The 25,658-nt window shown below is 48.1% G+C and overlaps 1 protein-coding gene across 1 annotated transcript in view; it reads left to right on the top strand.

Moving 5' to 3' along the window:
• DHX38 (DEAH-box helicase 38) overlaps positions 1-25,658 on the top strand; it is a 70,881-nt gene that overhangs the window by 24,097 nt on the left and 21,126 nt on the right. The window contains exons 6-23 of the mRNA XM_063945473.1: positions 5,086-5,204; positions 5,778-5,854; positions 5,945-6,100; positions 6,369-6,530; positions 6,815-6,922; positions 7,016-7,131; positions 7,900-8,037; positions 8,123-8,495; positions 8,579-8,719; positions 15,062-15,172; positions 15,259-15,375; positions 15,503-15,610; positions 15,701-15,813; positions 15,912-16,120; positions 16,224-16,378; positions 17,824-17,979; positions 18,079-18,213; positions 18,451-18,576. Of these exons, the coding sequence (XP_063801543.1) occupies positions 5,086-5,204; positions 5,778-5,854; positions 5,945-6,100; positions 6,369-6,530; positions 6,815-6,922; positions 7,016-7,131; positions 7,900-8,037; positions 8,123-8,495; positions 8,579-8,719; positions 15,062-15,172; positions 15,259-15,375; positions 15,503-15,610; positions 15,701-15,813; positions 15,912-16,120; positions 16,224-16,378; positions 17,824-17,979; positions 18,079-18,213; positions 18,451-18,576 (2,620 nt within the window). The remainder of the gene's footprint in view (positions 1-5,085; positions 5,205-5,777; positions 5,855-5,944; positions 6,101-6,368; positions 6,531-6,814; positions 6,923-7,015; positions 7,132-7,899; positions 8,038-8,122; positions 8,496-8,578; positions 8,720-15,061; positions 15,173-15,258; positions 15,376-15,502; positions 15,611-15,700; positions 15,814-15,911; positions 16,121-16,223; positions 16,379-17,823; positions 17,980-18,078; positions 18,214-18,450; positions 18,577-25,658) is intronic.

The following is a 25,658-nucleotide window of genomic DNA, read 5'->3' as shown; positions in this document are numbered from 1 at the left end:
TGGGACGCTGCGTCACAGCAGTCGTTTTTTCTTTGCACAGAACAAACCTAATGTCTCTTTCCTTGATTCTGCAGAGTTAGATGACCTGTTTAAGTTAGCCTGGAAAAATCCACAGAAAAAATACCAAGTGTCAAAAAGATTCTTGGACACTTTCACATTTGCTCCTGAAGGTAGGAAATTCTGGGAAGAACCCGCGGGGGTTGACGTATCAGTCTCTTGACTGTCTAAAAAGGTGGTGCTGCCTGCCCCAGGCTCTTTTACCATAAAGGTCCCTGGGGACAGAAAAATAGAGACTACACTAAAGTCGATCTACACAGCAGCAGGTGTATCACAAAGGCCGGTCATTCACACGTGGGCATTTCAAATTTAGGAGGGCCTCTCCGGGGATATGCCTCTGGTCACTACAGTGACTCTCCTGAAGCACATTCAGGACCCTGCATGCATCCTATGTGACTCGCTCAAAGAGATGGACAATATTAATGCTAGGACCTCTGCCATGGCAGTGTCGGTGCGCAGGGCCTTGTGGTTGCGTCAATGGATATCGGACGCAGAGTCCAAGTGCAGTGTGGAATCTCTCCCCTTTTCTGGGGAATGGCTCTTTGGGGTTGAGTTGAATACGTGGATTTCTAAGGTCACTGCGGGGAAATCCATATTTCTCCCCTCATGGGCCCCGCCGGCTAGTTATTACTACCCGGGGCCATCTATTCAGTCGTTTCGATCTAACAGATTTCGATCTAGGGCCAGAGGTGCCTCCAGTGTGGCTAGAGGCACGAGAGGTAAGACAAGAAGACCTGCGAACACCGGTTCTCAAGAACAGAGCATCAGTACTGCTTCCAATAAGTCTTTAGCATGACTGTGCCCACCCACCCCGAGGGGATCTGGAGGTGGGAGCTCGACTGCGTCACTTCAGCCATGTCTGGGAGGGTTCCTGCCAGGGTACCTGGGTCAAGGACCTCATTTCTCAGGGCTACAAGCTGGAGCTCGACAATGCTCCTCCCCAACAATTTTTCAAATCAAGCTTACTAGCTTTGGAGGTTATGCAAGTTACGTTGCAACAGGCCATCCAAAAGTTGGTCCAGTACCACGTCATTGTTCCAGTACCAATACAACAATGTGGAAAGGGTTATTACTCCAACCTGTTTGTGGTACCTAAGTCGGACGGTTCGGTTAAGCCCATTTTGAATCTAAAGTCCTTGAACTCTTATCTAAAGGTTTTCAAGATGGAATCCTTAAGAGCAGTGATAGCAGGCCTGGAAGAACAGGAATTCATGGTTTCCCTGGATATCAAGGACGCTTGCCTTCGTATTCCAATTTGGCCACTTCATCAGGCGTACCTGAGGTTTGCCCTGCTGTCACACCATGGGTGGATTCTCAATTTACAGAAGTCCCACCTGGGGCCAACTCGGCAGCTCCTTTTCCTGGGGATGTTACTGGTTACTGTGGCCCAGAAGGTGTTCCTCCCTGAGGACAAGGCGAGAACACTTCAGGAGATGGCCCGCATGGTGCTCCGACCTGCTCGATTATCCATCCATCTTTGCATAAGATTGTTGGGGAAGATGGTTGCTTCATACGAGGCGATCCAGTATGGGAGGTTCCATGCCAGAACATTTCAATGGGATCTCCTGAGCAAGTGGTCCGGAACACATCTACAGATGCACCGGATGATACGGCTATCACCTCAGGCCAGGATTTCCCTCCTGTGGTGGCTGCAGTCCTCCAATCTCCTGGAAGGCCAGAGTTTCGTGATTTTTGAATTGGATCATCCTCACGACAGATGCGAGTTCGAGAGGATGGGGAGCTGTCACCCAAGGGGCTCAGTTCCAGGGCAGGTGGGCAGCCTACGAAGCCCTCCTTCCGATCAACATTTTGGAACTTCGAGCGATCTGCAATGCTCTGCTTCAGGCCTCTCCTCTACTCAAGGATCACGCAATCCAAGTACAGTCGGATAACGCCACAGCAGTGGCGTACATCAGTCGGCAAGCAGGGACAAAAAGCAGGGCCTGCATGCGAGAGGTGTCAAAGATACTCCTCAGGGCAGAAAGAAATGCAAGAGCAATGTCTGCAATCTTCATTCCGGGAGTGCACAACTGGGAAGCGGACTTCCTGAGCCATCACGATCTCCACCCGGGGGAGTGGGGGCTCCACCATCAGATGTTTCAGCAGATCATCGACTGGTGGGGCTGCCCACAAATAGACATGATGGCTTCTCAACTCAACAAGAAGCTTTACTGGTATTGCTTCAGAACCAGAGACCCTCAGGCGAGGGCCGTGGATCCACTGACGTCACCTTGGCCTTACTGGCTGGTCTACCTATTTCCTCCGATTCCGTTGCTCCCAAGGGTGCTCAAGCGAATCAAAAATCAAGGAGTCCAGGCAATTCTGATTGCTCCGGATTGGCCTCGGAGGGCCTAGTACGTGTATCTTTTGGATATGTCCGTCGAAGACCCTTGGCCTCTACCACTAAGAAGAGATTTTCTTCAACAAGGACCGTTCGTCTACCCGGACTTACGGCGACTTATTTTGACGGCGTGAAGGTTGAGCGGAACTTCCTAGCTCACAATGGCCTTTCCAACAAGGTTATTGCTACCATGGTTCAGGCCAGGAAACCTGGGACGTCAAAACACTATCATCATATCTGGAGAAGATATGTCTCTTGGTGCGAGGAACGCACGTATCCGTCTGCAGAGTTCCACTTAGGACGTTTCCTGCAGGCTGGCGTGGATAAGGGCTTACGTCTCTGTTCCATTAAGGGCCAGATTTCAGCTCTCTCAATTTTCTTCCAGAAGAAATTGGCAGTTTTGCCAGAAGTTCAGACCTTCTTGCAAGGGGTACTTCACATACAACCTCCCTTTGTGCCGCCCACGGCACCCTGGGATTTGAATGTAGTGGTAGAACTTCTACAGTCGTCCTCCTCCTGGTTTGAACCTCTGATGACGGTAGAAGACAAGTACCTCAAGTGGAAGACTGTTATGTTCATGGCCCTGGCTTCTGTTAGATGAGTTTCAGAATTCGGGGCCCTATCATGTAAAAGTCCCTACTTGGTCTTTTACGAGGACAGAGCGGAGCCCAGGACTAGGCAGCAGTTCCTGCTGAAGGTTGTCTCTGCGTTCCACTTGAATCAACCTATTGTGGTTCCGTCAAGTTCTGGCACTTCTGCTCCTCCGGAGGCATTGGATGCTGTGCGAGCCTTGAAGATCTATGTAATTATGCCGAGCTGCTACCTGGTTAGGGAAGAATACTTTTGTTAAGTTCTACAAGTTTTATACCCTGGCCAAAGAGGATACCCAGTTGGGCAGATGTTGCTGGAGCAGTCTCCGCACGTTCTAGAAGCTTTGGGACGTCCTCATCGTACGAAGTCTCCCCAATATCCCTTATGTATGCTAGAGAAAATAGGATTTTAACAACCTACCGGTAAATCCTTTTCTTGTAGTCCGTAAGGGACATTGGGCACCCGCCTCAGTGTGTTGACTTTTCTGCAGGTTGTCTTTTCTATAGTTACCTGTTCAGCTGTTGCTGTTTGGTTAGCAGTCGTTGCTGGTTATTTTATGTTCGTGGCGTGTTGGTGTATAAATCTCGCCACTCGTTATGTTCCTTCTCTCATGTATGTCCTTTCTCCTTCGGGCACTGGTTTACCTATAACTGCCTGTGGGAGGGGGCATAAAGGGGAGGAGCAAGCACACCCTGTGAAGAAATTTTAAAGTGCTTTGGTTCCTTTTGGACCCCTTTTATACCCCATCGTACTAAGGCCCTCATTCCGAGTTGTTCGCTCGCAAGCTGCTTTTAGCAGCATTTCACATGCTAAGCCGCCGCCTACTGGGAGTGAATCTTAGCTTCTCAAAATTGCGAACGAAAGATTCGCAATATTGCGAAAAGACTTGTCTGTGCAGTTTCTGAGTAGCTCGAGACTTACTCTGCCAGTGCGATCAGTTCAGTGCTTGTCGTTCCTGGTTTGATGGCACAAACACACCCAGCGTTCGCCCAGACACTCCTCCGTTTCTCCAGCCACTTCCACGTTTTTCCCAGAAACGGTAGCGTTTTTTCACACACTCCCATAAAACGGCCAGTTTCCGCCCAGAAACACCCACTTCCTGTCAATCACATTACGATCACCAGAACAAAGAAAAAACCTCGTAATGCCGTGAGTAAAATTCCTAACTGCATAGCAAATTTACTTGGCGCAGTCGCAGTGCGAACATTGCGCATGCGCAATAAGCGGAAAATCGCTGCGATGCGAAGAAAATTACCGAGCGAACAACTCTGAATGACCACCTAAGTCTCCCCAATATCCCTTATGGACTGCGAGAGAAGGATTTACCGGTAGGTAATTAAAATCCTATTTTTTTTCTTTCTTTTATTTTCTTCTTTTTTTCTATACCCTTCGCCAGATTTGTGCCTCAAGACAATTCTTCCTCGGAGGTCTACAGACAATTCCTTTTGACTTCATGCTTTGTTTGTGCTCAGACATGCACTGTTAAGTGTGGGACCTTTATATAGACAGGTGTGTGCCTTTCCAAATCATATCCAGTCAACTGAATTTACCACAGGTGGACTCCAATTAAGCTGTAGGAACATCTCAAGGATGATCAGTGAAAACAAGATGCACCGGAGCTCAATTTTGAGCTTCATGGCAAGGGCTGTGAATGCTTAGGTACATGTGATTTCTTAGGTTTTTAATTTTAATAAATTTGCAAAAATCTCAAACTTTTTTCATGTTGTCATTATGGGATATTGTGTGTAGAACTTTGAGGGGGAAAAATTAATTTATTCCATTTTGGAATAAGGCTGTAACATTACAAAATGTGGAAAAAGTGAAGCACTGTGAATACTTTCCGGATGCACTGTAGATGAGGAGACAGCAGGTGGTGGAATGATGAGACTTGCTGGGGATGTGACAGACTCCTTATATCGTATATGTTTTGATGGTGTCTGACCTATGTTGCTGTACTTGTACACAGTGAGAAGAGACGTATGTCCAGGCACATTTTTACTATACTGTGGAATATTGAACTGATCTTCTATAACACCATACTATCCTATGTGATAACATCACTCATGTGTTTTCCATCCCAACTGTACTATGTACAGGTCAGTGCGAATCCGGTACACAGACGACACCCCTCTCCCCACTCCTTCCTACAAGTTCAATGAGTGGGCCTCTGAGAGACGCCATCTTGGATCCACGCCACGCCTGTCCATGGGAAAGGGTAAGCAAATGGGCAGAGATGGGAAGTATATTTGCGCCTAAGTTTTGGATATGGATCTTTATAATAATAATAATAATAATAATATTATTATTATTGTTATCTATTTTTTTTTTTAATATTACAAAACAATGAAATTGTAACAATGTAATGAGTACGAGGGTGCAAAGATAATTAGAGTGGCGATGGGTAATTTGAGGATTTTTGGCATTGAGATGAAATGGAAATGAGGAGCACTGATGGCCACTTTAAGGGGCAGGGTTTGATAGTGAAAATGGGCACTAGGCGATAGGCCTTACTACTGATGCTTCACTGGGCAGTGGCAGGAATGGGTGACTGGTATCTGCACTGGCAGGCTGATACTCACATGGAATATGTCTTATGAGAAAGTGTTTTCCTGGTCACTAGCAGGTTATGGATGGACATTGGGGACAGAGGTGAAGTTTGGCTATGATGTGAGGATAGACATGTGGGGCTGTTGCGGCTGTACCCTGTATGAGGCACAGCAGGGTGGTAGGAATGATAGTCATCGGGGAATGTTGGATGCTTATCCTTCGCATGTGGTGTATTTTGCAGGGAAACAGGACGGTGAAGAAGATGGGATTCGTTTCATGTCAGAAGAAGAGCAGTGGCAGTGGGAAGAGGATCAGCGGGTGAGTAGTGGTCGTCTCCTGCCCACCCTTATATAGTATATATCATATTCCAATCTGTGATATTCATATCACTCTCCCCTCCTTCTGCAGCAAGCGGACAGAGACTGGTATATGATGGATGAGGGGTTCGATGAGGCTCACAACGCCCTGAGCTCCACCTCTGAGGAGTACATCCAGAAGCGAGAGCAGCAGCGGCAGAAACAGACCCAGAAGAGAGTTTCTGCACAGAGGCGACAGATCAATGAGGTAAGAGCGGTGTCTTGTCTGCTGACCCCAACTAAAACTCTTATGACCTCTTGTCTTCTTTACCTCCCCTGTAGGAGCATAGTGCATGGCTTGAGGTTCTCCTTCCTTCTCTGCCATTCCCACCCTCATATCCCCAGGTGGTCCCTCCCGTCTCTCTCCCTCCCCCTCCCCACTGCTTTCTGTGAAGGTGGAACCCGTATGTTTCTGCTATGTGTAACTAGGGCCAGTTTTTGCTGCCATAATACAGATTGTTACCTTTTCCCTGCAGGATAATGAGCGCTGGGAAACAAATCGCATGTTGACCAGTGGGGTGGTTCAGAGGCTGGAAGTGGATGAGGACTTTGAGGAGGACAATGCTGCCAAAGTGCATCTGCTGGTTCATAATCTGGTGCCTCCATTCCTGGATGGCCGCATTGTATTTACTAAGCAGGTATGGATGTATGTATTACGTATGGATGAGGGAGGTGCAGTTAGAAGACTAGAGAGACAAAGGACATGAAACTGGAATGGCTAGCACTGAGGATGTATGGCTGGGAGAAGCAATGGTTAGATGCTTAGGGTATGAGGGGAGAGTATAGCATAGCCAGGGAAAGAAGGGTCTTTATAAAATTTGATAATGAGCGGATTTGTGATTTTCATTTAAATTGCGACAATGTAGAATGCAGGCTGCTTTTACCATCTTAATTGCCTTTTTTCCCTCCCTCTATATTGCAGCCTGAGCCAGTGATTCCAGTTCGTGACCCAACTTCCGATATGGCGATAATCTCTCGCAAAGGAAGCCAGCTGGTGCGCAAACATCGCGAGCAGAAAGAGCGAAAGAAGGTACGGGGTTACAAATTGCGCATTAAGCCAGTGTGTGGGTGTTCATGGTCGCCAGGTTGCCTATCCGCCTGTAACACGGAGTCTCTTCTTTAGGCTCAACATAAACACTGGGAACTGGCCGGAACCAAACTCGGAGATATTATGGGCATCAAAAAGCAAGAGGAAGAGACTGAGAAACCAGCAGCCGAGGACGGCTCCGTGGATTACAAGTACGTCGTCTTCAGGGTGCATGTTTTACAGGAGTAAATAAACCCAATTGCAGCTATAGGCTTCATGTGTGGTGAGAGTGTCAGGTGTGGTCTAATACATCCACTCATGGTTTTGTGCTCAGTTTCTGCTGCTCTATGTTAAACAACCACATCCCAACCAGAGTATAATATACTGTATATATAATATATTATATTATGTTGTATTTTAACTATTATTAGCCAGCTCACATTTCTAGCAATTAATTCCTTATGTGTTTTCAACATACTGTCGCCAGATGTGCAGCCTGGCTTTAGTCTGTGACATTTGACTGTCTAAGACGTTTTTTGCTTGATTGAAGCAGTGCTGTCTGAAGATTGTTTGGAGGGGGTACTTAACTGGCAGGGAACTGGTTTGGATCCATCTTTTCATGGTGCTGGCCTTACTCCTGCCGACAGCATCTGTCGATGGTCAGAGCGATGATACTGTATGTGAATAGGTGCTGTCTCAGCAGTAGCTAGGAGAGCATTCTCAGTGCATGGCAGAGATCGGGGCTCTCCTACACACTGGTGGGAGGCGGGCTTTATTTACTGAGGAGTCCTGTGTAGACAGAACGGCATTGGTAGACTGCAGCAGGTATGGGGGAGGTGTGGGTTGCAATATCTAATTTATGGAAGCCTACCCAAAAAGAGAATTTCCAGTTTTGCGTGGCTATAACTGTGACCTCTCTCAGACCTCTCTGCATATATTTGTGTGGCCTTATTGGGGGTGATTGCGTTTGGTTCCTACAGGACAGAACAAAAGTTTGCAGATCACATGCGTGAGCGCAGTGAAGCGAGTAGCGAGTTTTCCAGGAAGAAGACCTTGATGGAGCAGAGGCAGTACCTGCCCATATTTGCTGTCCAGCAGGAACTGCTCACCATCATCAGGTAACAGGCTAGCTACTTGCTCTGAACCGTATTGTCCAGTCGATCCGCCTCTCACACTTCATGTGCCCTACCTTCTGAATTTCAGAGATAACAGCATAGTCATAGTGGTGGGAGAAACTGGCAGTGGCAAGACCACCCAGCTGACCCAGTATCTGCACGAGGATGGGTACACTGATTACGGTATGATTGCCTGCACACAGCCGCGTAGAGTGGCAGCTATGTCTGTGGCGAAACGCGTGAGTGAAGAGATGCAAGTGAGCCTGGGAGAAGAAGTGGGCTATGCCATTCGATTTGAGGACTGCACATCAGAGAAAACTCTAATTAAATATATGACTGATGGGATCCTACTGCGAGAGTCGCTGCGTGAGGCAGACCTTGACCACTACAGTGCAGTTATTATGGATGAGGCTCACGAGCGCTCTTTGAACACAGACGTGTTATTCGGACTCCTACGCGAGGTAAGGACTTTGGTGAAGGTGCATTAGTTCCAAGCTGTCGAGTCACCATCCAAACTTTGTTTAATTTGACTCCTATCTTCTAGGTTGTCACGCGGCGGTCTGATCTGAAACTGATAGTCACGTCAGCCACAATGGACTCTGAGAAATTTGCATCTTTCTTTGGTAACGTTCCCATTTTCCACATCCCTGGACGGACGTTCCCTGTAGACATCCTGTTCAGCAAGGTGAGCTTTTTAAAACTTTCTATGCTGTAGTCAGATTTTTTATTTTTTACAGTTGAACCATATCATTTAAAATTTGATTTTATTCATCTATCTACTCGGACATGACAAAAGTGACAAATGGGTAATCTTGTATGGTCATGCACGCTTAGTTTACTGATTGGGAGTGGCCATGATCCGCTTCAGTATGTGTGGAAGTGATCTGTATATACTGCGAGCCTGAAATGTGCAAGTAAGCAGAGTATATAAAAAGGTTAAAGAAGTTATGGGGGCATATTCAATTGAGGTCTGATCCATTCCGACATGCATTTGTCGGAATGGATCCGACAAGGGCTATTCAATGCCCATCTCAATTTGACTTTAAAAAAGTCGAATTGAGATGAGGGACCGGAGAGGGAGGAGAACTGCGGGCAGATGGGGGAGAGCCGCGCTGCAGGAGAATGTGGCACAGCTGCCAGATCTCACAGCAGCATCCATCCGGCTCCAGCAAGCGGGACCTCACTTGCTGGAGCCGGGTGGACGCTGCCGTGAGCGGCGGCTGTGCCACATTCTCCTGCAGCGCTGCTGTCCCCCGTCTGGCCGCGGCTCTCCCCCCTCTCCTCCTCTCGGGTCCCTCATCTCAGTTTGACTATTTTTTCAGACAAACTGAGATGGTCGGAAATGGGGCCAAAACCTGTCCAATTTGGCCCCGTTTCCATCAGAAGCACGTGAATCGGCAGCTATACCGCCGAATCACGTACTATTCGACAGGTCGAATTCACCAACTTGTCGAATAAAAATGTTGGGGACTGAATAGGTCGGAACCCCTTCCGACCTGAAAAAGTCGAAAACTGCCGTCTTTTCGACAAGACGGCAGTTTCGACCTTGATTTGAATATACCCCATAATGAGGGGGAAAAAACGTCTGTGGCATATACAGGGGCTAATAAAGTTAATTAATATAAGCCAGCAGTTTGTAATGTGTGAATAGACTATCCATTCATCCATCCCTAGTTTTATACATATTGTGCTGCAGTTGTCAGGATGCTACATGTTCTATTTGCTTTCTCTGCACTGTAAGTATAAAGGCAGTAAAACGTGTCTGCATTCCATATGCCTTTATAATTGCGTTTATGTTTTTAACTTGTTTAGAAGTCAGCTGATGGAGCGTGTAATCCTTTTGAAGGTTGTAGGTCAAACCGGGTTTGCATGCTCAGGAGTTCTGGAACTATTGCCACATTAAACACAATCTGCAGTCTCGTTTGAGATTGGAATTGACCCTATTTGAGTCATGGGGGTATAGTGCGGGTTCATAGAAGTGGAGATGTTGCCCATGGCAACAAATCTGATTCTACATATTCTTTTATCTAGCACCTTCTAGAACAGGCATTCCCAACCTCGGTCCTCAAGGCATGCCAACAGGGCTGGTTTTATTGATATCCAGGCTTCAGCACAGGTGGTTGAATCAAAATAACTGGTAATAAGTAAGCCACCTGTGCTCAAGCATGGATATCACTAAAACCTGGACTGGTAGTGTGCCTTGAGGACTGAGGTTGGGAATGCCTGTTCTAGAAGATAATAGCTAGAATCTGGTTGCTATGGGCAAAATTACATTTTTTATAAATTTGCACTTTAGTAAATATACCGCAAGGTGTATGGCTATGACTGTAGTATAGCTTACTTCATCATTGATCTATACCAGAGGTTTATCAACACGGTCCTCAAGGCACCCCATTCATCCAGGCTTTTAGTTTATCCATGCTTGGCCACAGGTAACTAAGGGGAGTATGTAATTAGTGCCGATCATTTCGAAGCTGTTGAATTCGACTCCATGGGTATTCAATTGCCGGCCATTTGCGCCCATTTTAAGCTATTTCCGCTAATCCCTTTTTGTTTTACGTGAAAAGGCATTGGCGAAAAATTTGGCGAAAGCGGACGCATTTTCGGCCAGTGCAGATTTTCTATCTTGCCAAATGTTTTGCCTAGGCGAAAAATCCGGCCCTGCTATTGCATAGGGTGAATCCCTATTTGCCCTAAAAATACCAAAATGCTCAGTTTTTCTTACTGGGGTTTCATTTAGTACCATGAGGTATAGACTGGTCCACTAGGAGCCATGGGCACTTTAAGAATTTGGTGTGGGCTGGCTCCTCCCTCTATGCCCCTTTTACCAGACTCCGTTTAGAAAATGTGCACGGAGGAGCTGGTCATGCTTATGGAAGCTCCTGAAGAGTTTTCTGCATTTATTTTATCTGTTTGTTATTTTCAGGCAGGGCTGGATGGCACCAGCCTGCCTGCTTCGTGGGACTTAGGGGGGAGGAACGGCCCAACCTCTTGAAGGGTTAATGGTCTCGTTCCCCTCTGACAGGACACTAGCTCCTGAGAGAACTATTCGCAAGTCCCACCACAGTGAGCGTACATTTCCGCAGCACGCCGACACCCCTAACAGAGCCAGAAGTATGAAGAGTGGTGAGTACTAAGCCGGCGTCCTGGTTAGCGGGTCGCTGGGCATTATGGCGGCATGAGGGTATGGAGACGCACGGCTTCTAACCGGGGTGGGATGAGTCTCTAGACACAGTACACAGCTGCGTCTCAGTACACTGTACACCGTACCTACACTGGCAAAAACAGCCTTAAAACTGTTTTCTCTCCATTTTAAGCACCAGATTACCTAGCCAGTATAAAAAAGTGGAAAGACTGTGCGCCATTGAGGGGCGGGGCTTCACTCTGAGCGGATCCAGCAGCTCACCAGCGCCATTTTCCCCTGCAGTGGACACAGACGCTGACTGACAGGGACGCGCAGCTCCTTCGGAGTGACTGCAGTTTACCTCAGCGGTACCAGGGGGTTATAGCAGGGGGGGAGCGATTTATTAGTGTGCCGAGTCCCCTATCAGTGTACTTAGTCTGCGACCTGGCTAAGCTTGGCATTAGCGATAAGGGCACTGGCTCCAAATAACTCTGTCTCTCCCTGAAGGGCTCTTTGTGGGTTAATTGTGCTTAACCTTTTTCTGTGTGTGTGTGTGCTGTCACATTTACATTATGTCAGTCAAAGAGTGTGTTTCTTATACAGCGGAGTGTTCCTCTTCCCCAGGGGGCTCACTACTGGGTACTCAGGGCAGTGCACCTTCCCAGAACAGCGGGGCTGAACCGGAGTGGGTTAATTCCATTAAAGGAATGATCTCCAATAATTCTACGAAATTGTCCCGCAAAGAGAAAGACGCAATACTTAAAACAGACTGTGGATGAGTTTATGAACAGAGACTCAGTCCCCAAAACAGCATCTCAATCCCCTCCCATTTGTCTGCAAAAACGATCTCTGTGCCACATCTTGCAGTCTGACGCTGACGGGTCAGACATGGAGGAGGGTGAGGTGGATTTCGAGGGGGGGATCCTACTCTGTCACAAGGAATACAGGCTCTTATAGAGGCTATCAGAGATGTTCTGCAAATTCCTGATAAGGTGTCAGAGGCGTGTGAGCAATCTTATTTTAATGTAAAAAAATAAGTCCTCAGTCACTTTTCCTGTGTCAAATGAATTGAATACCCTGTTTGAAGAACCGTGGGTTAATCCTGATAGGAAATTTCAAATTCCTGAAAGGTTGCTCTCATCTTTTCCATTTCCTCTGGAGGGTAGGAAAAAAATGGGAAAATCAACCGATAGTTGACGCATCAGTCTCCAGGCTGTCACGGAAAATTGTATTGCCTGTCCCTGGTGCAGCCTCCCTAAAAGACACTGCTGATCGTAAAATTGAGACTACACATCATTGTACACAGCTGCTAGGGTGGCCCAGAGACCCACTATTGCATGTGTGTGGATCACAAAAGCCATTGCTAAATGGTCAGGTTACCTAATTGGGGGGGTTAGATTCCTTGTCTAGGGGGGATGTTGATTAACTCCTGCAACATATACACTACTCTGCAAACTTTATGGTGGAAGCCATAAAAGAGATAGGCTTGCTTAATGCACGCACCGCCGCTATGGAAGTGTCAGCATGCAGGGGCTTGTGGCTATGCCAGTGGACTGCTGATGTGGACTCCAGGAAAGGCGTGCAAGCCCTACCATTCACAGGAGAGGCCTTGTTTGGAGATGAACTGGACAAATGGATCTCCAAAGCTACGTATCTTCCTTCCGCAGCTCTCCCAGCCAGGAAAGCTTATTCAGCTTCAAATTTACAGTCCTTTCGGACGGCCAAGTTTAAGGGCAAATCCAGAGGTGCTTCTACGGCCTCCAGAGGCGCAAGAGGTAAACCACGCAAACCAGCAACTGCAGGTGCTCAGGAACAGAGCTCAGGCTCTACTTTCTCTAAGCTTTCAGCATGACGGTGGACCGCGATGCCTGGAAGGAAGGCTGTCAGGTGGGAGCCCGACTAAAATTCTTCAGTCACATCTGGTCAAGTTCGTGCCGGGATCCCTGGGTCATAGATCATATTTCCCAGGGCTACAGACTGGAGTTCCAAGAGCTCCCACCTCACAGATTTTTCAAAGCAGGCTTACCAGCTTCACAAGAGGCAAGTATAACTTTACAGCATGCCATCCAAAAACTGGTACAGACTCAAGTCATTGTTCCAGTTCCACCTCATCTGCAAAACAAGGGGTACTATTACAACTTGTTTGTAGTACCGAAACCGGACAGTTCGGTATGGCTGATTCTTGTTGAAGATCCTTGAGGAGTGGTAGAGGCCAGGGCTCCTGTAGTGACATGGTCAGGAGGTCCGCATACCGGGCCCGACGAGGCCAATCCGGCTTGAACGTTTTCCTTTTGAGTATTTCTAGAACTCTAGGAATGAGAGGAATTGGAGGAAACAGGTATACGAACTGGTAAGCCCAGGTGCCGTCAGAGCATCCACCGCTGCAGCCTGTGGATCCCTCGTTCTGGAACAGTAACGACGCAGCTTCTTGTTGAGACGAGAAGCCATCGATTCTATCTGCGAACCACCCCACCGTTGAACCAGCTGTTGAAATACCTGAGTGTGAAGGCCCCATTCCCCCGGATGGAGGTCATGCCTGCTGAGGAGGTCCGCTTCCCAGTTGTCCACGCCTGGAGTGTCCTTGACTCCTCTCGCATTGCGGACCTGCTTCTTGTTCCTCCCTGTCGGTTTATGTACGCCAACGCCATGGCATTGTCTGACTGTGCCCGTATGGCCTGATTTCGGAGAGGATAGGAGGTCTGCAGAAGAGCATTGTAAATTGCCCTGGGTTCCAGAACATTTATCGGCAGTGAAGATTCCTGACTTGACCACTATCCCTGGAACTGAGCCCCTTGGGTCACAGCCCCCCAACTTCGGAGGCTGGCAGAGTCCAAGACTGGCTACTGAAACTCCGACCCTCAAGATGAGAGACTTGTAGCCTCCATAACAGGGAGATCCGTGCTTTTGGCGACAGAGCTAAACTGTGGTGCATGTGCAGGTGACCCTGACCACTTGTCCAGTAGATACAGCCGGAACGGACGGGCATGGAATCTGCCGTACTGGTGTTCCTCGTAGGATGCCACCATCCTGCCCAGTAGGCTCATGCAAAGGTGAACTGAGATCTTGCGGGATCTTAGCACCGAGCGGACCATAGCCTGGATAGTCAAGTCCTTGTCAAGTCCTTGTCCATCGGGAGGAATACCTCCTGAGACGCCGTGTCTGGTATCATTCCCAGGAACTGAATTTTCTGTGACTGTTCCAGATAAGATTTCTGGAAATTTAAGATCCACCCATGATCCGTAAGAAGACGAGTAGTCAAGTTGATGCTGTTCAGGCTCTCCCTGGACACCACATTTATCAGGAGATCGTTCAAGTAGGGGACTATGTTGACTCCCATCATGCGGAGTTGTAGCATCATCTCCGCCATGACCTCTGTGAATACCCTCAGGGCTGTGGAGAGCCCAAAGGGAAAGGCCTGAAACTGGAAGTGGTGGTCCAGTATAGCTAATCTGAAATAAGACTGATGAGGGGACCATATCTGGATGTGTTATTTTTTAATTTTACTCTGTTTTAATCCTTATTTTTGTTTCATCCCGTTGGGCGACGCTGGCACTGTTTGTTTTTGTTCTTCTGGATTGATTTTTTTTTCCGTTTACGGTTATTCTCATTAGGATTATAGTTCTTGTTTGAGAAGGTTGTTTTTATACCCGGTCTCATTCTGCTATTGTTGGCCTGCCCTTCAGGGCTTTGTAAGACCAATACAGTGTTCCCAGGCAGCCAGTGGGGGCATTGAATATATGGAGCTTTGGTAAATTTGGGCCCAGTACATACTGTACTTCATGGTATCCAGTGACACCCCCCAATGGGCTAAGGGGAAATCACTTCACACAAGTACAAAAAAATACACACACCCCTCCCCCCTCCCCAAATCCCTCTAAAATCCTGTTCCTTGTTAACCTGCAGACGCCCCAGGAAGATTATGTGGAGGCTGCTGTGAAACAGGCACTGCAAATCCATCTCTCTGGAGCTGCAGGAGACATATTAATCTTCATGCCTGGTCAGGAGGACATTGAGGTGAGCACCCGCTACTTTCTGCTGTAATGGGGTAGTCTTCTGCTTTTCCTGGCATGACCCATAATGAATTCTTCCATTTCCTTCAGGTGACATCGGATCAGATTATTGAGCGGTTGGGAGAGCTGGAGAGCGCCCCCCCTTTAGCTGTGTTACCAATCTACTCCCAGCTGCCCTCAGACCTGCAGGCCAAAATCTTCCAGAAGGTGGGTAAGAAGTGGCACCTGCTCGTTGGCTACCAGATGCTGCAGCAGTGATTCTATCTATGCAGGGTGCCGCTTTCGGTATCTACCTGGAGTTCTTCTAGTTATTCTTCATTCTGTTTCCTGGCAGGCTCCAGATGGGGTGAGGAAATGCATAGTGGCCACAAACATTGCCGAGACCTCTCTGACTGTGGATGGAATAATGTTCGTTGTGGATTCTGGCTATTGTAAGCTGAAGGTGAGTGTCCTGTGTCCAGTACTTTTTACTATTGGTATTTGTTTGTTTACTTATGTAACCCTACACCTACTGTATCTCTCTCCTGTATAGGTATTTAATCCACGCATTGGTATGGATGCTCTACAGATTTATCCCATTAGCCAAGCCAATGCCAACCAGCGTTCCGGTAGAGCTGGCAGGACAGGCCCCGGGCAGTGCTTCAGGTGAGTTCCTACCCCTCTGAAACAACTATTCTGTGTTTCTTAAATGCTTAAGCTACAGCTCCAAATCTTGTATGTGACAACCTCTCTGTCCCTGGCAGGCTGTACACCCAGAGTGCCTACAAGAATGAGCTGCTGTGCACTACAGTCCCTGAGATCCAGCGTACCAACCTGTCTAATGTGGTCCTGCTGCTGAAGTCTCTGGGTGTGCAGGACCTTCTTCTCTTCCACTTCATGGACCCTCCTCCAGAGGACAATATGCTGAATTCCATGTACCAGCTATGGATTCTGGGGGCTCTCGATAACACTGGTAATACGTCATGATTGAATTGCGTACTCTTTCACATTGAATTGCTGTAAGTTCCATCCTTCGATTGTCTTGGTAACTGTTTCTGTAACCTATTTATTACCAGGTTCGCTGACCTCAACTGGTCGTCTCATGGTTGAGTTCCCTCTGGATCCAGCACTCTCTAAAATGTTGATTGTATCTTGTGATATGGGCTGCAGCTCCGAAATCCTTATTGTGGTGTCCATGTTGTCTGTGCCAGCAATATTCTACCGACCAAAGGTATTGTTATTTACAGCATTAGAACGGAGGATATACACTCTGGGACCAGTTTATTAGGCACATCTGCTCGCAAATACAAGGATCTAATCCGCCAATCATGGTATCACCTCAATGCATAAAAGCATGGAGGCATGGTCAAGAGGTTCAGTTGTTCAGAGCAAATACCAGAATGGGGAAGAGATTTCCTCAAAGGAACTTGGACCGTGGAATTATTGGTGATTCTCGTTAACTGCTGATTTCCTGGTATTTGCATGCACAACAATCTGTATAGTTTACAGAGAATGTTGCGCAGTTCTGTATGTGAAAATGCCTTAATAGGTGAGGGCAGCAGTTCTATAGGAGCAAACACCTGGTTAATGAGAGAGGTCAGAAGAATGGTTCGAGCTGACAGGAGAGCAACAGTAACTAAATATAATGTGTTACAACAATGGGATGAAGAAGAGCCTCTCTGAATGCAGTCCATCATACAAGTGGATGTATTACAGCAGCAGATGACCCCCACCGGCTTCCACTCCTTTCAGCTCAGAACAGGAAACAGAGGCTACAGTGGGTACAGGCTTACCAGCACTGGGTAGCTGAAGCTTGGTCTGATCCCAGTTTCTGCTGCCAGTGGTGTAATGGCCTTGGGAATGTTATCTGGCCACAGATTAGGCCCTTTAATACAAACTGAGCATCTGTTAAATACCACACTCTATGACCGGGTGTAGTATGGTATGCCGGCGGCCGGGCTCCCGGCGACCAGCATACTGGCGCCCGACCGCCGGCATACCAACAGCGTGGCGAGCGCAAATGAGCCCCTTGCGGGCTCGCCACGCTGCAGCCACGGCGGCGCGCTATGCGCAACACGCTATTTATTCTCCCTCCAGGGGGGTCGTGGACCCCCACGAGGGAGAATATCTGTCAGGTATGCCGGATGTCGGGATTCCGGTGCCGGTATACTGTGCGCCGGGATCCCAAACATTCGGCAACCTGAAGACCACCCCTATGACCATATGCATCGGTTTATGGCCACTACTCTCCTATCTTCTAATAGCCTCTTCCAGCAGGATAACTCACTCTGTTGCAATGCACACATCACCTGGAGCTGCTTCCACTGATATGTCTATAAGTTCAGTGTATTCCAATGATTCCCACAGTAACCAGATCTCAGGCCCAATATTGCACCTCTGGGATGAGGGGGGTGGGGGGAGATTGGCACCACGAATGTACAGCCGCCAAATCTGCAGCAACTATGTGGTGTTTCCAGCACCTTGCTGAATTTATGCACGAAGAATTCTGTCTGTTCTGGGGGAAGGGGGGGGTCATAACCATCATTGGTAAGGTGCACCTAATAAAGTGACTGCTGAGTGTGTATTGACTGGTTATAGACTTTTATAATAAAATTTTGGATGTTAATTAGACCAGATCGTATCATTGTTCTTGCTTACTGACCCCTCTGCTGCCAGGGACGTGAAGAGGAGAGTGATCAAGTCCGAGAGAAATTTGCTGTCCCAGAGAGTGACCACTTGACATATTTAAACGTTTTCCTTCAGTGGAAGAACAATAACTATTCAAATGCCTGGTGCAACCAGCATTTTATCCACGCCAAGGCCATGCGGAAGGTGAGTGTGGCTTCTTGCCTGGGACTTGGGCAGATTCAGGAGGAGGACTGTTGTGGTGTGAATGATGCTGTATAATTGCATTCTGCCCTCTCATATCAGGTTCGTGAAGTGCGGGCACAGCTGAAGGACATAATGGTATCTCAGCGCATGTCTCTGTCTTCCTGCGGATCAGACTGGGATGTCGTTCGGAAATGCATCTGCGCAGCATACTTTCACCAAGCTGCCAGGCTAAAGGTGGGTGCGAGGTTACATCTGGAAAGCGCAGTGTACCTGGGGTTATGTTTGAGGTAGAGATGAGCGGATTCGGTTTTACTCGGTTCTCAAAACCGAATCTTATTGGCTATCCAAAACATGTGACATCCGTGAGCCAATAAGATGTCGTTTTGAGAACCAAGTAAAACCGAATCCGCTCATCTCTAGTTTGAGGTGAAATTGTTCCTGATGTTAGACTGTCCATGCATCTTTCTTCAGGGAATTGGTGAATACGTGAATGTACGGACTGGAATGCCTTGCCATTTGCACCCGACCAGCTCCCTGTTTGGGATGGGATACACCCCAGATTATATCGTTTACCATGAACTGGTGATGACGACCAAGGTAAGGGATAAGTGTGGCTAGTTTGCCTGTGCACTCTGCGCTGTGTCCAGTGGGCCCACTCTGTTGTGCTGTTAATAGAACATACATTTAAGTGGTCTATAAGTTAGGCTGTATGGAGCAGCTCACTTAGATGTATTCCTGTTCTTTTCAGTTTGTGTAGGCGTGTCCATTTCATTGTGCCCCAATGGTAGCTCAGTGGAGGCAATTCAGTTAGCGGCAGTGGTGCTGTAGAAACTGTCAGAATACCAACACCTCATTGCCACCAAGTTTGCGCATTTCCCATTGAACCCAATAGAGGTGCTCAGGAAAATGGGTGATGCTGGGGTACTTGGCTCTCTGCAATGTGTACAGCTGCTGTGGGGTACCATCATGCTAGTTCTAGGGAGACACAACGGCGGTTACTGGTTGAGCCATGAGGCACTGTGGTAGGATTGTAGGTATTCTTATTCTTTAAATAGCTGGTTTGTCAATTGTTTGTTCACTATTTGAATACTATTTTCAACCTAGGGGCCTATTTGTTAAGAAATGCAGTGGAGACCCTAAAATGAATATCGCAGTATATATCAGAATGTGGGTCTCCTTCTCATTTTTCACATAGAAGCCCACAACCTACAACCTCTGGCTGGACATATTTATTACTAGTTATTTATATAGCGCACACATATTACTCAGCGCTTTACAGAGAATATTTGGCCATTCACATCAGTCCCTGCTCCAGTGGAGCTTACAATCTATATTCCCTACCACATGTACTGTACATGTACACACATCCATGCTAGGGTTAACTTTTGTAACAAGCCAATTAACCTACCAGTATATGTTTGGATTGCGGGAGGAAACCCACAGAAGCACAGTGAGAATATACAAACTCCACACAGTATCCCATGACCTCAGCGCTGTGAGGCACTTATGCTAACCATCACACCTTCCATACTGCCCATATGGACACATTTGAACCTCGGGGACCTGTACCAGCCATATCTGAAAGGAGACAGAGATGGAAGCTAGATAATTTATTGGTAGCAGGAAATCGCTTCAGTTCACACCAAGAGATCTAGATGTTCCTTTCTCTATGGTTGGCCAAATATGATTTTCTAACTTTCAGCATGGTCAGGCATTTCGCTTTAAGAATTAAGGCTTGAACAGTCACATCATAAGAGCCATCCGAGATTAATCCTGATAAAAGAACGGTACTTGGCTGAACAGGTCCTATCTTTGTGGAAAAGACCATGACTTTCCATTTTTTCCATCTTGTTGGCCAGTCTGGTGCCACAAGAATCTCTTGCCTGATCTAGTTTGAAGAACAGAATTTTCTAATCCGCCCCATAAAAGAGGATCTTCCGTGCGAATAGGGCAAAGTAGCATGACTAACGAACCTCACAGGATCGGGTTCTGTACCTGAAAAATGTAGTAGGGGAAGGAAGACGGAACATTAACTTTGTCAGTGTCTTGGAGTGAAAGACCACTCCTACAAATAAGGCAATCACCAGAATTATAGTGCTCTCTTACTCCCTGGAGTTATAGGCCCTACACACTGGCCGACATCAGTCAAAGATATGAACGAGATACCGTTCATATCTTTGAGTGTGGAGGCTCCAGCGATGAACGATGCGCGGCCCCGCGCTCGTTCATCGCTGGTCCCCCGTCAGCTGTGCATGCAGGCCAATATGGACGATCTCGTCCATATTTGCCTGCACTTCAATGTAGCCGGGTGACTGGGGGAGTGAAGAAACGGCTGTATCCGCCGTCTGGCAGCTCGGCGGCGGATTGGCCAATGTGTAGGGCCCTTTAGAGCTAGAGGGGAATGCAGCAGTCTCTGAGTCTCATCTGGCAGGGAGAATAAAATCTGACAAGAAACAGGCACCACTTTTCAGGTCAGCAAACAGCTCTCTGTCTTGTCCCTGGCAATGCCTACCAAGGGAACGTTACACCTGACAGTGGAGGTTATGGCCATAGTATGTAGGTCAGCTCCGGCGACAGGCAGACAACAGCTGAACACTACTCTTCCTACTGTTAGGAGTGGAAACAGTAAGGCTGGCCACACACGGAGCGATGTGTACGGCCGATGCAACGGAGCGTCCGAGGGACGACATATCGGGCGTCCCCACAAATGGAGCGATCTGATGCCTGACCGCCCGCTATGCCGGCCCTCCTCCGCATAGCGCTGCATAGGATCGTCTGCCCGCAAATCTGATCATTTGAACATGCAAAAAGATCAGCGATGCTGAGTGATGACCCCACGTGTGCGCGCAATGGAGGATATCATGCCCACACACAGAATGATATAGCTGCTATATCGTTCCAGCCCGTCAGATCGACAGCTATATCCTGCCACGTGTGGGGGCTTTAACACTGCCACAGGCAGCACAATAACAGAAAGCTGGGGATACAGAGGGGAATGTGCTCAGACGGTTTTTCTTAAGCGCCCATTCTATGATTGATATATAGAGATTTCTCTAACGTCCTAGAGGATGCTGGGACTCCGTAAGGACCATGGGGATAGACGGGCTCCGCAGGAGACATGGGCACTTTAAGAAAGACTTTGGATCTGGGTGTGCACTGGCTCCTCCCTCTATGCCCCTCCTCCAGACCTCAGTTTGATACTGTGCCCAGTGGAGACTGGGTGCTTTCAGGGAGTTCTCCTGAGTTTCCTGTAAAAGAAAGTATTTTAGTTAGGTTTTTTATTTTCAGGGAGCCTGCTGGCAACAGACTCCCTGCATCGAGGGACTGAGGAGAGAGAAACAGACCTACTTCTCTGAGTTTCAGGGCTCTATTTCTTAGGCTACTGGACACCATTAGCTCCAGAGGGATCGGTACGCAGGTCTCACCCTCGCCGTCCGTCCCAGAGCCGCGCCACTGTCCTCCTCGCAGAGCCGGAAGATAGAAGCCGGGTGAGTATGTGAGGAAAAGACTTCAGAGGCGGCAGAAGACACCTTGATCTTCATAGAGGTAACGCACAGCAGTGAAGCTGTGCGCCATTGCTCCCATTCACCTCACACAAATCGGTCACTGTAAGGGTGCAGGGGGGGGGGGGGGGGGGCGCACCGCCGCCCTGGGCAGCAATAAAAACCTCCTGTGGCAAATACACATATATACATGTATAAAAAGAGCCCCCGCCATGTTATTAAGAAATTTGAGCGGGACAGAAGCCCGCCGCCGGGGGGGGGGGCTTCTCCCTCAGCACTCACCAGTGCCATTTTTCTCCACAGCACCGCTGAGAGGAAGCTCCCCGGACTCTCCCCTTCTTGACACACTGTGAAAGAGGGTTTTAAAGTAGAGGGGGGGGCACATAATTGGCGCATATACATGCTACAAAAGCGCTACTGGGTAAACATTCTGTGTTTTTTCCTGGGTCATATAGCGCTGGGGTGTGTGCTGGCATTCTCTCTCTCTCTCTCTCTCTCTCTCTCTCTCTCTCTCTCTCTCTCTCTCTCTCTCTCTCTCTCTCTCTCTCTCTCTCTCTCTCTCTCTCTCTCTCTCTCTCTCTCTCTCTCTCTCCAAAGGGCCTTGTGGGGGAACTGTCTTTAGATAAGAGGATTCCCAGAGTGTGTGGTGTGTCGGTACGCGTGTGTCGACATGTCTGAGGTTGAAGGCTCACCTAAGGAGGAGGGGGAGTGTATGAATGTTAGGTCTCCGTCGGCAGCGCCGACACCTGACTGGATCGATATGTGGAATGTTTTAAGTGCTAATGTTAATTTATTGCACAAAAGATTAGACAAAGCTGAAGCTAGGGTACAGTCAGGCAGTCAACCCATGTCTGTCCCAATGTCGCCGGGACCTTCGGGGTCTCAGAAGCGCCCACTATCCCAAATAGTTGACACAGATACCGACACGGATTCAGACTCCAGTGTCGACTACGATGATGCAAAATTGCAGCCAAGGGTGGCTAAATGTATTCGATATATGATTATCGCAATTAAAGATGTTTTGCATATCACTGAGGAACCCCCTGTCCCTGACACGAGGGTACACATGTATAAGGGAAAGAAACCTGAGGTCACCTTTCCCTCTTAACATGAGCTGAACGAATTATGCGAAAAAGCGTGGGAAACTCCAGACAAAAAACTGCAGATTCCCAAAAGGATTCTAATAGCGTATCCTTTCCCGTCACAGGACAGAATACAGTGGGTATCCTCCCCTAGGGTAGACAAAGCTTTGACACGCTTATCAAAAAAGATAGCGCTCCCATCCCAAGATACGGCTACCCTCAAGGATCCTGCTGACCGCAAGCAGGAGGTTACCTTGAAGTCCATTTACACACATTCTGGTACGTTACTCAGACCGGCAATTGCGTCGGCCTGGGTTTGTAGTGCTGTAGCAGCATGGACAGATTCCTTATCAGCGGATATTGAGACCCTTGATAAGGATACCATTTTAATGACCCTAGGGCATATAAAAGATGCTGTCTTATATATGAGGGATGCTCAGAGAGACATTAGTTTACTGGGTTCCAGAATAAACGCTATGTCTATTTCTGCTAGGCGAGTCTTATGGACCCGACAGTGGACGGGTGATGCCGACTCAAAGGGGCATATGGAGTTTTTGCCTTATAAGGGTGAGGAATTGTTTGGAGAGGGCCTCTCTGACCTCGTCTCCACAGCTACGGCAGGTAAATTGAATTTTTTGCCTTATATTCCCTCACAATCTAAGAAAGCGCCTCATTATCAAATGCAGTCCTTTCGTTCAAATAAAAGCAAAAGAGTACGTGGATCGTCCTTTCTTGCCAGGGGTATGGGCAGAGGAAAAAAGCTGCACAACACAGCTAGTTCCCAGGAACAGAAGTCCTCCCCGGCCTCTGCAAAATCCACCGCATGACGCTGGGGCTCCCCTGAGGTTGTCTGCTCCAGTGGGGGCACGTCTTCGAATTTTCAACCACATCTGGGTTCACTCACTGGTGGATCCCTGGGCAATAGAAATTGTTTCCCAGGGATACAAGCTGGAATTCGAAGAGGTGCCTCCTCGCCGGTTTTTCAAATCGGCGCTACCAACTTCTCCCCTGGAAAGGGAGATAGTGTTACATGCGATTCACAAATTGTGTCTCTAACATGTGGTGGCCGAGGTTCCCCTGCTTCAGAGAGGGAAGGGGTACTACTCAACTCTGTTTGTGGTCCCGAAACCGGACGGTTCGGTCAGACCCATTTTGAATTTAAAATCCCTGAACCTTTACTTAAAACGGTTCAAGTTCAAGATGGAATCGCTCAGAGCGGTCTTCGCAGCCTGGAAGGGGGCGATTTTATGGTATCTCTGGACATAAAGGATGCATACCTGCATGTTCCCATATATCCTCCTCATCAGGCGTACCTGAGATTTGCGGTACAGGATTGTCATTACCAATTTCAGACGTTGCCGTTTGGGCTTTCCACGGCCCCGAGAATTTTCACCAAGGTAATGGCGGAAATGATGGTGCTCCTGCGCAAGCAGGGTGTCACAATTATCCCGTACTTGGGCGATCTCCTCATAAAAGCGAGATCACGGGAGAAGTTGCAGAACAGCGTATCCCTTTCACTGAAGGTGTTACAGCGACACGGCTGGATTCTCAATATTCCAAAGTCGCAGCTGAATCCTACGACTCGCCAGCCCTTCTTGGGCATGATTCTGGACACAGACCAGAAAAGGGTTTTTCTTCCGATAGAAAAAGCGCAGGAACTCATGACTCTAGTCAAGAACCTGTTGAAGCCGAAACAAGTGTCAGTACATCATTGCACTCAAGTCCTGGGAAAAATGGTGGCGACATACAAAGCCATTTCCTTCGGCAGGTTCCATGCAAGGACTTTCCAATGGGACCTATTGGACAAATGGTCCGGGTCACATCTGCACATGCATCAGCGGATCACCCTGTCCCCCAGGGCCAGGGTATCTCTCCTGTGGTGGCTGCAGAGTGCTCACCTTCTAGAGGGCCGCAGGTCCGGCATTCAGGATTGGATCCTGGTGACCACGGACGCGAGCCTCCGAGGTTGGGGAGCAGTCACACAGGGAAGAAATTTCCAAGGCCTTTGGTCAAGTCAAGAGACTTGTCTTCACATCAACATCCTGGAACTAAGGGCCATATACAACGCCCTACGTCAAGCGGAGACCTTACTTCGCGACCGACCAGTTCTGATCCAGTCAGACAACGTCACCGCAGTAGCTCATGGAAACCGCCAAGGCGGCACAAGGAGCAGAGTGGCGATGGCGGAAGCCACCAGAATTCTTTGCTGGGCGGAGAATCATGTAAGCGCACTGTCAGCAGTGTTCATTCCGGGAGTGGACAACTGGGAAGCAGACTTCCTCAGCAGACACGACCTGCATCCGGGAGAATGGGGACTTAATCAGGAAGTCTTCGCACAGATTGCAAGTTGGTGGGGACTGCCCCAAATAGACATGATGGCGTCCCGTCTCAACAAAAAGCTACAAAGGTATTGCGCCAGGTCAAGAGACCCTCAGGCGGTAGCTGTGGACGCCCTAGTGACACCGTGGGTGTTCCAGTCGGTCCTCCTCTTCCTCTCATACCCAAGGTGTTGAAAATAATAAGAAAAAGAGGAGTGAGAACAATACTCATTGTTTGGATTGGCCACGAAGGACCTGGTATCCGGATCTGCAGGAAATGCTCACAGAAGATCCGTGGCCTCTTCCTCTAAGACTGGACCTGTTGCAACAAGGTCCCTGTCTGTTCCAAGACTTACCGTGGCTGCGTTTGACGGCATGGCGGTTGAACGCCGGATCCTAGCGGAAAAAGGTATTCCGGATGAGGTCATTCCTACGCTAATAAAGGCTAGGAAGGACGTGACATCTAAACATTATCACCGAATATGGAGAAAATATGTTTCTTGTTGTGAGGCCAGGAATGCTCCTACGGAAGAATTCCATCTAGGCCGTTTTCTTCACTTCCTACAAACTGGAGTGAATTTGGGCCTAAAATTAGGCTCCATTAAAGTTCAGATTTCGGCCTTATCCATTTTCTTTCAAAAGGAATTGGCCTCTCTGCCTGAAATACAGACTTTTGTGAAGGGAGTACTGCATATTCAGCCTCCTTTTGTACCTCCGGTGGCGTCTTGGGACCTTAACGTGGTGTTAAGTTTTCTTAAGTCACATTGGTTTGAACC

This window comes from Pseudophryne corroboree, chromosome 11 (assembly GCF_028390025.1).
Source record: "Pseudophryne corroboree isolate aPseCor3 chromosome 11, aPseCor3.hap2, whole genome shotgun sequence".
Classification (NCBI taxonomy): Eukaryota; Metazoa; Chordata; class Amphibia; order Anura; family Myobatrachidae; genus Pseudophryne; species Pseudophryne corroboree.
Note: the sequence above shows the minus strand (reverse complement) of the source record. Positions and strands in the feature narration are given on the sequence as shown.